Here is a 15,887-nt window from a genome sequence, read left to right as displayed (position 1 = left end):
TGCAAAAACATACTTTCACAATCAAAAGTCCTGGTCTTTCATTAAAAAATGACAAAACAAACATGCCTCTATACATCTTAAACTAAATGTAAAATGTTGAAAGTATATTTTTTTATAATTTTAATGTTTCCCTAACTTTACAGACTTTTTGATAAATCTAATACTTCTGTGTCTCACATTACTAGACAAGGCCTTGGACAACTCCTATGATATTAAGGACCATACTAATGAAAGGAATGGCATCACTTTAGCAAAATGTACAATCCAAACACCGTAACAAAAGATATTCTACTGAGAGTAAAGGACTTGTAGAAAACAGCAGTTAACAACCACTCAGATGCAGAGATGCCTCATCTTTCCTTACCTACACACGAGGTTCCGCTGATGTCTGTGGTGTAGCCAACCTTACAGAAACACCGGAAGGAGCCCATGGTATTGATGCACTGACCGTTGGTGCAGAGATTTGGCATAACTTTACATTCGTCAATATCTGTGCACCAAAAACCCCAAGGCAAAAACAAACAGAAGTTAATACAGATGCAAGAATAAAACTGGTTAGAAGCTAAAAGAAATTAAGCAATTGAGAGATAACTAAAAACCAACGTTCATAACTGTGCTGGTGTACCTTTTCATCATTCAACAGAGTGGCAACAGAGAAGGAAGAGATAAAAAAAAAAAATCTGAAGTGATAGGAAGAGACAAACATAAGGAAGGCTATGTTGAAAGCCCCACTGGAGTCTACTTGTTCTGCAATCTAAGCATGAATTTTTGGGGGGACGCTATCAATAGAAAGCTACCCTTCTGAAGTTCCACTAATTTGGAATTTGTGATGGTATTCCATGGATTTGCTTTAAATTCAGTTGCATTAGACCCTAAGAAAGGGTTTCATTAACAATGTAATCAAGGGTAAGATCTAAAATCTTTATAGGAATAGAGGAAAATGTTATTTTTATGACATTAGCATATTGGTTGTACCAAAAAACCTGGAAACTATTAATCATTTGTGAGACTTGCTGGTTTGTAAATACGCTGCAAACAGAATGAGTTCCTGTGCACAAACAAATAAGCAACCTTAACTTAAATGAAGCACGTATAGCTTGTGGGTTGCAGACGGCCTCTGGGGTCAGACAGATACATTCCATTCCTTGTTCCATTCCAACCTTTAAAAAGGCTGTGATCTTGGGTACACTTATTTATTGTTACTTAAGCTTTGTGCTTCAGTTTCTATCTGCTAAAATAGGAATAATAAGAGATTCTACCTCTTAGATTTGATACGAAGATTATGCCTCTTAAAGCTACTGAAGCATTAGTGAAAAGCATATACGACCACACACATATATACATATATTTTAGCTATTATCCTATTTCCTTCAAATTAATGTGAATTAATGTGCACTGTGTTGATAACATGCATGGATTTCCTCAACTCCTTACCTCTTCCATCAGTGGTATAGCCTGGGCCATGAGGACATATCTTCTTGTACTGGGCAGTTCCAGGGAGTGGGCAGAGCTCACACTGATGACCCCAGCCTCGCCCCCCATCGCAGCAGCATTCTGACTTTGTGACAAGGTTACGGCTGCTGGATGCCATCTGACACATGGTCTGCAACACCTCTGCAAAGCAGAGGCCCTGTCGATTGTCTGAAATGACAATGCAGTTAAAAAGCACCAGTGTCAAGGGACTGACACTTCGTTATCTGGGTCTTCACATTACAAAGGACAATCAGTGTTTTCCTTCATAACAATACTTTTAAAATCTCAATTTATTCTGGTGGTGCGGGGTCTTAGTTGTAGCATACAGAATCTTTAGCTGCCACAGGCGGACTCTCGGTTGTGGCGTGTGGGATCTAGTTCCCCAGCCAGGGATTGAACCTGGGCCCCCTGCAATTGGGAGGGGGGAGTCTTAGCCACTGGACCACCAGGAAGTCCCATGGCAATACCTTTTTAAAAGTTAAATATTCTTTTATGTGAGGAGTCATATTGCTTAAGACAATGATTAGAATGTTCTGCTGGAGGTTCCTTTCACAGTGCTCTTTCGCAACAGTTTATTAAATTTAATAACTGATACTAAAGAAAGACAGGTGAGTTTTTTCTTCTTTTCCTCAGCAGCTAAGTGACAGTAAACTACCATTCCTATAGAATCCAACTGAAAGAAAAAATCAAAGAAAAATACTTCCCTTTAAATAAGCAAATGAGAACAGGATTTGTTTTTGAAAAGCATATTGGTACATATTCAATCTAATCTCCTGTATTTTAGACATCTAAAGGACTGTTTAAACATTGGATTAAGTAGTTTTTAAAATTATTATAAATAAAGGGATTTTACTGATATAAGTTGGCAAAGAGATCTTAAATGGGGTTTTAAGAACCATCCTAATGAACTGTTAGTAATATGGACAGAAAAGTACACTTTCTATGTAGGTCATCTTTTCTATTTCCAAAAAGACTGATGGTTAATGAAGATCCAGATTGAAGATAATAATAAACAAAATATGTTTTCATGACTAATAATTTCCAAGGATTTGAAGCAGATGACATCATTCTGAGAACAATCTGATGTAGCTGAAATGGGCTGTTTTTGCATCAAAACCCATGATGAGTGCTATTTCTTGGTTTGCATTAAATTTGACTACTTCATACTTTTACACCTGCTCATAATTAACTAAATGGTTTATGATATATGCATTTTATCATTAAAATGCCTGAGACTTATATTTTCCACAAGAAAATATTTTGTAAAACGCTTCTCTGTATCATAAAACAAAAATTAACTCTCACTGCATTTCTGAAATGTGGCATTTTCTTTAATATTATTAATACAGCAAAACTTACCTCACATAGCAAATATTTTCCTTTGGAATTAAATCATTCCCTGATGTAAGTTTTACTAGAGTCACATTTTCCACAGAGCTTAATTAATCTTAATTTTGGAAAGACTACTTAAGATGGTTATTTACATTAAGCATGGATGTATGTACTACACACACGTGTACAAATACATCATTTTAATAGATGTCTATCTTCAGGAAGAGGTACATGGATTACTCAGATTGGGGGATCTATTTTGCAGACAAGGATATATATATATAGAACTCTCTTGTGATTACATCACAAAACACATGCTTTATTCACCAAGTAAAATATACTCTGTTTATCAACTTACCAAGGCACTCAGTGCCAGAAGAGCTGGACTGAAAGCCTTCATTACACTCACATCTATAGCTCCCAATAGTGTTAACACAACGCCCGTTTTCACAGATTCCTGGTTTGGTCCTGCATTCATTTTCATCTTGAGAAAAGCAAATAATATGAGTCATGAATAGACTGTAAAGTTTATAATTTACAAACGTATCTTCTAATGGTTTATATCTTGCTTAAAACTTCTTCATCAAAATACTAATATGATAGAATATAAATTATATGAATTATATTTAAATTTATAGTATTATATTAAAAATATAACATTACCTTTAAATTTATCATGTTTAAATTTACCTCATCCTTCCAAGATGGGTTCTAGGTTAACAAAGTGTTCCCCCCCAACCTCTGTCGCTTTTCTTTCTCCCTTCCTCTTTTCAGGAAAGAGGTGATGCTTGATGGAAAATTGGAAAAGTGGCTCCAAAAAGGATTACCGACCAGGAGAAAGAACTTTGGGAAAGAAGATACCAATTCATGTGACAGGAGAGAAAGGCTGAGGGCAGAGCGGTGGCAGGTGTTAGGGAGAGGCGGAGAGCACTCAGGCCAGGGATAAAGGACAAGCTCCTCCACTGACTTGAGTAAAAATCACAGGAGCCATGCAGAGTGTTAGGGCAGCTAGAGGCAGAAGGAATTTAGATAGCACTGCTCTTTTAGTTTCTGACAAATAAATATATCAGAACAAAACTGTTACATTAAAATTCCTACATCTTTACTTACTGTGTTTATTTGACATTTTGTACATTTTGTTTGAGGTATGTTTCAAATCAATGTTGTCAGAGGCATGAGAGCTCATGACAAATCCCTTTGATGAATTTCTCCTTTCATCTTTATGCTTTTTAATCTTTAATTTATTAATATTTATTTTGCATGCGCTTGCTTTTTATCAACATTTGCCGTGGATATCTTGTTCCACCCCTTTATCTTCCATCTATCTCACATTTTGATTTGGTACATTTCTTGTAAAAAGTATGAAGCTGCACTTTTAAAAGAATATTTTAAAGTACATTTGCCTTTTAACCAGAAATTTAAACTATTTCTATCTATGGTGATTACTGATATGTTTGGAGTCTTGTCATTTTATGCTGTTTAATAGTTACCAGGCTACTTGTCCCCTTCTCTCAATATTTCTTAGATCAGTCTAATTTTTTCTCTGCCCTACTGTCATCCCCAACTCATGTCTAGAAGTTGTAATCTTCTATTCTTCCAGTGGTAGCGATGAGACAACTTCAACACACACTGCTAATAAACATTTTTCTATTAACATCAAGAAGTGTCTGTTTCAATAGCTTCTGGCCATAGCAAGTACCCTTGGTATGAGTTTACCCCTTTCTTCTCTCTCCTTGTGCTAACTGCCATGCTGACACAGTCTAGAAATTCTGATTTGTTATATTTCTTTTATGGAACACCAGCATTTATTTAAACCATATAACGAGGGTTACTGGTTTCTCGGCTTATTATTGCTTCCTCTCGAATTAACTTTAAAAAATATATTGGAGGATACAGTTTGGATATAAGATACAGAGGGTATGTGGGTGATAAGTGTTTAAAACACATTTCTGACAAGGTGATATTTTTGTTTTATCACTAGGTTGAATATAAAGTTTTAGTTCAAAATTGTTTTCTCTTAGAATGCCTTGAAAATATTGCTGCTCCATTGTTTTCTTCTACCCACTGTTAACTGTCACTTGTAGGAAATCTGGTTTTGCTCCCTGGGAAGCTTTAAGAATTCTCACTTTGCTCCTAGTGTTCTGACACATGGTTTTTCTTGTTAAAGGTATTTTTTTTTCTTTTAGGAAACTTTTTGCATAAATTTTAAAGTATATACAAAAGTATTAAACTAAGTTATGGATTTAAAAAATTGTATAGTGTTTCTTGTTTCTAGAATATGAAGGTTTAAGTCCGCCTTCTTGATCCAATCCTATCCTAACGCTGTTACCTTTGATTAGTTTTTCAGCTAACTGCTTTGACTTCAAAGTGCATAACAGAAACGTATCTAAAAAGATCTGATTGCTATAAATCTTACATTTATCTTCTTTCTTTTTTTAAAAACTTTTCCTGACAATGAAAACAAATGTTGGAAAATTTCTCTTGAGTGCAAGATTTTCCAAGTTGCTACAGAAACCAATTAACAATAGAAAAGATTAATAATATTTTACCTTTCGCATTATTGTGTTAGGAACTTAACAGATTCTTGTAGTTTTTTATTTCTTTGGCTATTTGCACAGAAAACAATACACAGTGTTTTCCACTGTGATAACTAAAATTCCTATGTTTCTGACTGGGAGTAGGAGTGTTAAGCAGGCAGCCATCATCCCGTACAGCCTTACCTACACAGCCTTCTCCGTCAGGCCTGCGGGCCATCCCAGGCGGGCAGATGCACATGAAGGTGCCAATCAGATTCTTGCACATCATGCCCCTAGATTCACAGTCATGCAGCCCTTCAGCACATTCATCCAGGTCTAGAAAATATTTTCAATAGGAAAAACAGGAAAATAAGACAAATTCATGAACAGGCTATCATTGAGTATTTCGAAGTCATACGTTTGGTCTTCTGGCTCTCAAAATGTGATCTTCTTATGTGACAGAGAAAGGAGGAGCCCAGTCTCAACCGTTGGCTATATTCTAGAGTTATAAAAATTTCAGCACTGGTCCTCAAGATAAGAAGTTTAGGAAAGGGCTATCTTTGCTTTAGTAAGAGCTCAAGAATGTGACATCTTTATTCTTTACTTGACTGGACAGACTATCAAGTATCTTGTTATTTAGAATGGAAATCTACCAGCAGTGCTGTAAAGAATACATTTCTGCACAGCTCTACAAGAAGACAGCTGAGAGCTACAAAATGATTAAAATATATTTCCAGCATTACGAATAATGAGCCTACTCCTCCCTGGTCTGGGGCCTTACCTTTGCACATCTTCTGGTCTTCCCTGAGAGCATAGCCAATCGGGCACGTGCATTCATAGGAGCCGAAGGTGTTCATGCAGCGGAAAGCACACAGCAGTGGGTTCTGGGCACACTCGTTGATATCTGATCAAGGAAACAGGCAGGTATGCACTCAGCCTGGAGTTCTAACTACTCGCTTAAATAAACACTGATGTATTTATTTGGCAGTCACACAGAAAGTAATAGGATAACAGAACTTCCACTTCTGGTAAGGAGAACTGGGCACCTAACTCATCCGCCAACAAATAACAACTATAAACTCTGAAATAAATACAAAAACAACACCTGAAGTGGTTTCTAGCGGTGAGTTAAAACTCAGTAAATACACGGCAAAGTAGAGGTGCTCAGTTTTGTTTTTTTTTCCCTGTGGATCGCATCAGTCCTGGCACAGTAGCACCTGGCAGCTAAATCTCCAATAGGAACTCTCCAAGCTTCTGTCCCGAGAAATCACGGGAGGGAGCCTTGGGGCGACCAAGGCTGCTGAGAAGTGTGGAGGAATCCCAGAAATGAGAGGGCCAGAGCGGGATAGATACCTTTTTCCTTTTTTTGCATAAACTCAGCACAAGTTGTTGACTTAACCATGCCATGTGTGGGCCAAAATCAAAGAAGCTAGCCACTAAGGTTTAAAGAGAATAATTTAAATGTGAACCACTGTCTTCCACAGACTTGACAGTCCACTTTATGTAAATTAACTGCCTGCTAAGACAAAGACATCAATATTCTCTGAAATAATATAACTGATTCCAGAAGATATCAGTCACAATACCCAGCACATAATCCAAAATTAACCAACAGACTGAGGAACCAGGAAAATGTGACCTAATCTCAAGGGAAAAAATAAGCAATAGATGCCAATTCTGGGAAGGCGGAGATGCTGAATTATCAGACAAGGGCTACAGAGTAGCTTTTGTAACTGTGCTCATTGTGGTAAAGGAAAATATGTTTGTGATGAATATAATCACCAGTAGAACATAAGAACAATATAAACAAAAGCTGAGGCATTAAAAACTCTTTCTATATCAAGAAGAAATGATACTAAAGTATCACTTGCCTTCACAATTCATCATGGGCCCTGGCTCAAAGCCCTCATTGCAGTTGCATTCAAAGCTCCCAATAACGTTGGTGCACGTCCCATTCCCACATGGGTTGCCAATTGAACATTCATCAGTATCTGAAAAAGAATAAGAAAGTGACACAAAATGTGGCAGTTTTAGTTTAATAAAAGTATGCCCAGGAATGGCCATCTGGCCCTCACATGTGTCCCAGATCTGTGCAGGACACACATGACTCTTGCACCCCCGCCCTTGGTCTTGGCTGGCCAGCCTTTATGCAGGGCAGAGAACCCTGAGGGTCAAGTGTGAAATTCTCTGAACTTTCAGACAGCTGTGCTTGCCCTAAAAAAAAAAAAAAAAAAATCACAAACCCAGGGAGGGACGTGATCTTCTGCTACAAGAGCAGAAGTGGAAAGTCATAAAGTAAAATAGACCTCTTTCCCAGTTAGTGGTTTTGGCAAGCTATAAAGCTCTAGACACATCAGAGTTTGTGTATCTGGTTGAAGGCAGAGATTGGGCAACTCACTCCATCTTCAAATAAACCCATGTTGCTGGAAAATGTAGAATGGGAGAAGAAAACGCAGTTATGGCTACTTATCTTGGCTTTGTAAATCCCACTGCCACCCAGAGTGCCTGAGAGACCTTTTGCTGAATATAAGAAAGAAAACAACCTTAAAAGTATGAAATGTGGCACTAACTCGGCACTTACCCACACAGCGCACTCCAGTGTAATCAAGGTTGTAACCCATTGGACATTCACAGCGAAAAGACCCATCTGTGTTGATACACTGACCATTTGAACAAATGCCTGGGCTCTCAAGACATTCATTAACATCTAAAATACAGAATCATCCATTAACTTTCTTATATAAAAAGATATGCCAAAACTGCATGTATCTATTCAAAAGAGGCTTAAAAGTGTTAAAACATATGAGCATTTCTTTTATCAGAGAAACATGTATTTCATATGCTGCAACATAGTCTTATGATATAGTGCGTATGATATACAATAAATATCATATATGTGCATTAAATGCAATACAAGATATGTTATACAGTGAAAACAGCATGATTATAAAACAAACGTACAATATTGTATTTATGTAAGACTATAAAAATAAAATATATCAAACCACACCTTCACGGGTATCATGAAGACTAGGAACAGTTCCATGGCCATAGGGACACAAATCCTGGAATGCCACTACAGAGAAAAAGACAAATTCCTGATTATCAGAGAGTCTCAACCACCAGAGAACTTAAGAACTGATTAATGATATACATAAAATTAGACTTATTTTTCCTCTACAAAGCTACTTTTAGTAAGAGTCTTTATTTTGTAATTTATTGCAAAAGCAACACTGAGCATATTTAGAGGTCACCTGAGCTTGGGGTGGCCACCGATGGGTACCACTCAGGGTGTCTGACCCTGTCTGCTTGCTCATTTAATTCTGGGCAGCCAAAGAGCCTTATTCACTCCAGTATTGTTGCCTGGACAATTCCACGGTCAGAAGAGCCTGGTGGAATACAGTCTACAGAGTCGCAAAGAGTTGGACATGACTGAACAACTAACAGAGCACTCTGCCCATCACACGCAGAAGCCACCTCTGACCTAGAGACCAGGCCAGTTCCGAGCCTGCTGGGAACAATCGTGCTGTTCGGCTATGCAAATAAAATCTGTGAGGCTCGTGGTCTTTTCTTGCAAATGGCTACTGTGTTGACTCAGCTTCCAAGAATTTGATATAAGATTCTGGGAGCCCCAGCCTGTGATACAATACCCACGTGGGACTCCTGCAGCCAGCTGGAATGTAATTTTCACCCCCTCCTTGGATCTACTGCCCTTCACCCTTCAAATTCATTCCTTTCAAAGCAAGTAATGCTAACCTTGGGGGAAGCAATGAAATAATGGGGTAACATTCTGCATTTACACATTCTGAATATGAAAGCTGAAAGAAGTTCCTGATGCTATGGAGCTCACTGAACCATGAAGGTCTGTAAGTGAGGGGATGCTTTCATCTTCAAAACATTCATAATTACTTGAGTTCTGCTAGACAGTCCAAAACTAGGACAAAGTGGCTTTTGTTTCACCACTCTTACCTTCATCATCCTTGGGACACAGCTCACAGGGGTCCCCCCAGCCCTCTCCTGGCATCTTACTGCAGCAGCATTTTGCCTTCGTGGTGTTGAAAGCTTTGGGTACAGAACACTTTCCATTTTCAAAGTTTGTGAAACAGAAGCTCTGGCGGGTATCTAATCAAGAAAGCAAACATCACAGACCTCCTTACTGGTCATTTAAAAAGATGGAATAATTTACGCATAATTCTGTTACTGATAGAACATTTCTCATGGGTTGAACATGTGGCGCAGATTATATTCGCAGTTAAAAGACAGGCCTGGAAATTCTTAATTGCTGATGTCATTTGCCAGTTTAAGTTGACCACTCTATAAAACTGCATTTAATTATATATCTTAATAATGTGCTTCAGAAATTTGAGAGATTGCGCTCAATATTAAAATGATTTCCATGTCTTCTTAACTCACCGTTACATTATAGGCTAACAAAATAAACCTAGGTAGCTTTCAGTAAGTTACGTCATATCAGAAGCAACTCATCATCAATGTACAGAAAATTTATGCCAACAACAAAATGAAAATGATGAAATAAGACAACCATTTTTCTTTTGGTGTGGACTTTTTTTTAAAAAATGTAGAAACAGAGCAGATAATTCAAAGCACCTTAAAAACTGTCCAGTGCCTATACACTCGGGACCTTATGTTTTAAACTTACAGATGATGTATCTGCCAGAGGCATATTTTTAGTGACAAGCACTACACATCATGGCTTCCTGCCTAGCTCTGAAGTTTGAGGGCTGATGATGACAGAGAAATCATTTCAAAACTTACCGAAGCACCTCCGTCCATTATCAGATAATACAAACCCAGGGGGACAGATGCACTGGAAGCCCCCAGGAGTATTGGTGCAGGAACCAAAAAGACAGATGTTGGGATCTTCATCACACTCATTTATATCTGCAGATCAGCAAGATAATTTACTGATTTAATAAAATCAATACACTGCTCAATATCTGAAAATAATTTGTCCATATTTTAACAGTTCACTAGCCATTGGATATTCAATGTGAAACAATATATTACACTGTCTATATGATTAGCTTATCTTTACAATAAACTGTTATTGCTTCAAATGTCAAAGGTTATATCCAGTTTCAATGATCCATGTGACCCAGACTTCTAAGTCAGTCTCCAGTTCTCTGGACTTAACTCCTAGGAGGTGTCTGTATGTCCTGCAGGCCTGAGTGGACCACTTCCATGTCTCAGGGGCATCACATCCTCAGCCCTGGTCCTCTTCTCTGATGCCCCTCGCCCTCAGCAACCCACAGTGGGGAGCTGGAGTCACAGTCTTTCCTCTCCTTAATCATTCAACTTTCACAATCAAGCAATATGTGGCCTTCTCATTACGTTCAAACTCAGCATCTGGATTATCTGCCACCTGGATTATCACGTCTCCCAACTGGACTGCTACACTTCCTTCTCCCCCCTCCACACCGCAACCAGGGTTTGCTTTCTAAAACACGATTTTCTAAAACACGATCTTTCTAAAACAGATTTGAGAATCTGTGCCTACAGAACCAGGGAGCTTAGACGTTGGGATGAGAATTTTATCACTTCCACATCACCCCCAGAATGATTCCTTGAAACAGACAAAGATTCCTTACCAGTGATATCTGGCCCCTTATTTAATGGGTGATTTTTAACTAAATGAATAAACACTGCACGATCCCAGGCACACGAGAACGTAAGTTCCACGAGGACATTATGCGTCTGTCTAGATCACTGCTGTACCCTCAGCATGGTCTAGCTCAGGGTCTGGCACATACCACGTTCTCAGTCTATACTGGCAGAATTTTAGTGAGTGAGTCACATCACTTCCTCTCTAATAGAGCCTGCACTGAGCTGTGCCATCTGCAGGACTAACGGCCATCTCCTGAGCTGGCCACCGACGCCCCTTACCACGTCTGTTCTGCCTCTGTTTGCAGGCTGCCTCCCTGTTCCATTTCCCTGTTTGATTAGTAAATTTATCAAATTCAGGGACACCTCAAATGTCGCCAATCCTTATGCTAGGCTTGCTGACCTGCTATCCTATCACCACCACCACCATTATTCACAGCCTCCTGCTGTGACCCACATCCTGAACAGAGCCCGCTGCAGGGTCTGTCACATTGGATTGTAAGGGCGGTTTTACAACATGGAGTCATTTACAAAATCTATCTTTTCTCTTAGGCAGTAAGTTACCTTACTTACTGACAAAAGCTGCATTTTTATATTTCCAGCATCTAAAAGATGCTGCATGTCCATAGTAATGTCCGTGGAATGTCAGAATGGATGTGTGTGTGTGTGTGTGTGTGTGTGTGCATAGAATTCGTGGTAGGAAGCATTTCATCTAGAAAAACTGGTAGAAGAGAGATTCTAGGCTGAAAGAAATAGTCTTACAGTGAAGTAAGTTAATTGAAAACACATTTTTAAGACATGAGAAATAGTGGTGGTGTTTATCAATGGATAAAGAAAATAAAATACTCCCGAGGTTAAAAAACATCTAATTGAATCACAGATTGTTTTTCACTAAGATAAAAGGTAGCCAAGTCTTTCTGATACAAAGAGGCACAAGTATTTTTCTCTCCTAATGGCTCACACACTGCTATTATGCTTATTCCATAAAGAGATGGATCACAGAGGTGATGAAGATTAAGTATAAACAAAGAAGATGAAAGAAAAGATCTTAAACTCTTCAAGAAAGTTTTTGTTAGGATGCTTCTAGTGTTATTATTATTTGTAAACATTAAACACTAGAAAATCTTACAATGAACTATACAAATCAGACAAAAATGGGGAAAGGATATAAACACCAAATTAGAATGACTAAGGAGACCCATTATTTGTAATTATATGATCTGAAAAATAATTAAATTTACTATGTAAACTGTTTCCTTAGGTTCTGTCTAAATAAGTCCTTTAAATGTGAACAGAAGAGCTATACAGAATTTAAGAAACAGTAATTCAAAGGCAAAAAACTCTCAGCAATCATTTCATGTTAGAAGAACCACACTAGGATGCTGGTGCTTCTGAATTTCAACAAGACTGTTAAAAATAATTTGTACAAAAGTGAAATAAAGTAACTGTAAAAAGGTCAGTCTTCATCATGCCCACCAGGCAAATCTGGGACTCACTTTTGATGTGGTTACAAGATTTCTTGTATGCTGGGAGGGTTTCCACAGAGAAACATCTGTTATGACAAATGGATTAATATTTTCTGTTTTGACATGCGGCTTTCCCAAGGAAAAAAATGTCTCAGCAGCATTGTCAAGATTTTCTGCTTCACATTTCTAGGACTCTAGACACCTTTAATAGCTGTTTTAAAATTGGTTGCCAAAGATTACAACTTTTGTAGACACTCTTTAAATTCAGTAGAAGGTCTCTATTGACATTTGGAAAAAAGATTAGCGTGCACTGAAAATTCTTTGACTAGTATAAGATTTCTGTTAATGAAAAAATCCCTCATCCTCAAATTCTTTATTCCTACCATTCCACCTTCAAATCATTTCTGATGGTTCAATAAAACAGATGTAGGCAGCTAGGCGTTTAACTCCCTGGGTCAGTATGCTTACAGTGGTCTAGGTTTAACATATACCCACAGAGTCTGTACCAGATCTCATCATACTCAACGGTTCATGGGCTCAAACATCAGCCTTACCGATGCAGTTCTCGCTTTTCACTTCATAACCTGGGGGACAGATACATCTGAAAGACCCCTCCAAATTCTGACAGGTGCCAGGAGAACAAGAGCCGGGCAGGGCAACACACTCATTCGTATCTTTAAAGAGAAACAAGAAAAAAAGATGACTTACAGATGACATCACTGTTGCCAAATGATAGTAACATGAATTCAACTCAAGCCCTCTGATCTGCCAGGTTACTATGGGGAAATACACCCTCAGAGATTTTTGACACCCTGAGTATTACTCATTTGGCAAGAGGTTAATTTTCCTTTGTCTACTTTAATTGAGACACAGATAGCCTCGAGCTCTGTCCCAGTCAAAACACTGCATACAATTCCAAATCTTTGGTTTATACCTTTTACCAAAATTTCCCAAGAAACTTATCTTGGCCCATGTACTCAGATGACCAAATGAAATGCAAATGAGTCCCAAAGTTGGCTGTGCTGGGGGTGGGGGGGAGTCACATCATTATTTTACAAAACAAAACAACACAAAGACTTTATTTTATTGTTTGTTGTTTAGATACTTACCTATACAGTTCTTGCCATCTGGAGTAAGTTCATAACCTTCATTACATAAACACTTGAAGGAGCCAACTTCATTAAAACACCGTCCATTTCTACACACCTGACCAAAAAAGGAACTGCACTCATCTATGTCTGTAAGTAAATAAGAGTTAGCTTTTCAGAGAGAGCTCTTACATATATTTTGTATCACAAGTTGCAACTTAAAAACATATTAATTGGTAGACATTTACAAAAACCCGACATTACAATCCCTCATCAACAGAGAAAAATGTCTTGTATCGTAAGGATCAGGTGACTAATAATGTCACATAGACCTCTCCTGCTGGTTTAAGCTTTCCATTCTTTCCAACCAAAAAATAGCTCTTTTCCTGGATTTAAGAGGACACATGGATTTAACTGGATTGTCCAGTTTGTAGAGAACTGTATCTGGAGATAAGCTGACTGTATTCAAAGGACAAATAAAAAAGCATATAAAATATAGAAAAATCAATTATATGAAAAACACTCTAGAATTGCTGACACGTTTTGCTTACACAAAACAGAATCTGAAAAAAAAATGTTCTTAACTGTTAGGTTTGCAGTTAAGCTCAGGGATGAGTAATTTTTTGTTTGTTTACAGATCATACTTCAATCAGAGCCATATCTGTATCTTTCCTTCTCCTCAGCTGTATAAAGGGTCTGAAAAACTATAGACAACAAGGTGGTAGTTGAATAAAATGTTCAATCAGGTCTGAATTTTTCACAGTTGAAGAATTTTGAAAAACAAGGAAAATTAAGGAATACGTATTGGAATAAATTGGGAGGTGGGTTTGACGGGTGATACTTTTCCATAAAAGCAGGAAGCCTGAGTTACTTTCACATTAACTCATGGGATTATGTGAATTAAGAGACTGTGAGAGAGATTAAGAGATTGTGAACTAAGAGATTAAGAGATATTGTGTTGGAAAGCACCCCTATAAAGTCTGTGTGCTATGCTTAGTCGCTCAGTAGTGTCTGACTCTTTGTGTCCCCATGGACTGTAGCCCACCAGGTTCCTCTGTCCATGGGATTCTCCAGGCAAGAATACAGGAGTGGGTCGCCATGCCCTCCTCCAGGGACTCTTTCCAACCCAGAGATCTAACCAAGGTCTTCTGCATTGCAGGTGGATTCTTTACCATCTGAGCCACCAGGAAAGCACTATAGAGTCTGGCATGTGGTAAATGAAATATCATTAATGCTTTTTGTCATGTCTATTACTAACTTCTCCACCAATGATAGGATCCTCTTCCTTCTCCTCCAGTCACTTTCAATTTTTATTTCAATCACTGCCTGTTAGAGGCAAAGACTAAAATTCTGTGCCATGGAGAGAAGACAGTTTTATCTTCCACTGAGAATTTACAGTCCTTCACAGAGATTAAATAGGCTTCTCAGGCTGGTTCAGAAACCTAGTCACCATGCTTTCTTCCTGTGGGAAAAGGCAGCCCTGGATTCAAGAACTGGCTGAAAATAGTTTCAAGACACAATATGTTTTCTAAGCTGGAGACTGTCAGTGTTTGAATATAAATCAAGAATGGATTATATGAAATACTTGTAATAAACCTGAAACCATAAGAGGTCTGCCTTTGATACCATCTAAGTGGTAAAAATAACCCCAAACCATAAATCAGTCCCAATAGTTTAAAGGCCATCTGCATGGCCTTTACCCTTGAATCGATTTGACTGACATAAGTACTAAACCCAGCAGACTGTCTCATGATTACTGGAGGCAATACTGTGACTTCAGTTAAGCAGAAGTTAGTCAATGATATTACATCTCTTATGGCACATGCTTGCAATTTGAATAATAAAAATTTATTCATTCTTCGCCTTTACTCTGTGTTTAGGATGTTCTGTAGACAAGAAACAGAAGCAATGAAGGACTGAGTACTTACCCATGCAATCATTATTATGAGTGAGTGCAAAGCCTGGGTAGCAGAGACAGTTATAGGATCCAACGGTGTTTTTACAGGTTCCATTTCCACATGGATGCCGCTCACACTCATCAACATCTAGGAAGAAAACATTGGCTCAAAGGAATTCAGTTTTTAAACCAGAAAAATGTAGCCTATCAAACTTTCAGATATATTTTTTTAAACTACTGGCTTACTTAGATTTTTCTCATTCAATACTAAGAACCCACATTTATTTGAGAAAAGTAAGTATGAGGTAGAGAAAACTCTAAAGTAGAAAATTATTAAGAAAAATTGGCACTTGATAACTTACAGGAACATATAAGACTCAGAAAAGAACTGGACTAATAAGCAAGTGAGATTAGTCTACATTTCCTTAGTGAGTTTTTTAAATGAATAAGTTTGCTTGTCAATTATGGGGAAATAAATCTTTTGAAACACTGA

At 38.0% G+C, this 15,887-nt stretch overlaps 1 protein-coding gene across 1 annotated transcript in view; it reads right to left on the bottom strand.

Moving 5' to 3' along the window:
- Positions 1–15,887, bottom strand: part of FBN2 (fibrillin 2) — a 219,287-nt gene that overhangs the window by 18,029 nt on the left and 185,371 nt on the right. The window contains exons 46-58 of the mRNA XM_043912195.1: positions 15,426–15,542; positions 13,519–13,647; positions 12,964–13,083; positions 10,098–10,223; positions 9,291–9,443; positions 8,332–8,397; positions 7,903–8,028; positions 7,193–7,312; positions 6,103–6,225; positions 5,526–5,657; positions 3,164–3,289; positions 1,435–1,641; positions 365–490 (exon numbers count right to left, since the gene is read on the bottom strand). Coding sequence (XP_043768130.1) covers positions 365–490; positions 1,435–1,641; positions 3,164–3,289; positions 5,526–5,657; positions 6,103–6,225; positions 7,193–7,312; positions 7,903–8,028; positions 8,332–8,397; positions 9,291–9,443; positions 10,098–10,223; positions 12,964–13,083; positions 13,519–13,647; positions 15,426–15,542 — 1,671 coding nt within the window. The remainder of the gene's footprint in view (positions 1–364; positions 491–1,434; positions 1,642–3,163; positions 3,290–5,525; positions 5,658–6,102; positions 6,226–7,192; positions 7,313–7,902; positions 8,029–8,331; positions 8,398–9,290; positions 9,444–10,097; positions 10,224–12,963; positions 13,084–13,518; positions 13,648–15,425; positions 15,543–15,887) is intronic.

Source organism: Cervus elaphus, chromosome 9, assembly GCF_910594005.1.
Source record: "Cervus elaphus chromosome 9, mCerEla1.1, whole genome shotgun sequence".
Taxonomy (NCBI): Eukaryota; Metazoa; Chordata; class Mammalia; order Artiodactyla; family Cervidae; genus Cervus; species Cervus elaphus.
The sequence above is the reverse complement of the archived record's forward strand: the minus strand, read 5'-3'. Positions and strand labels throughout refer to the sequence as shown.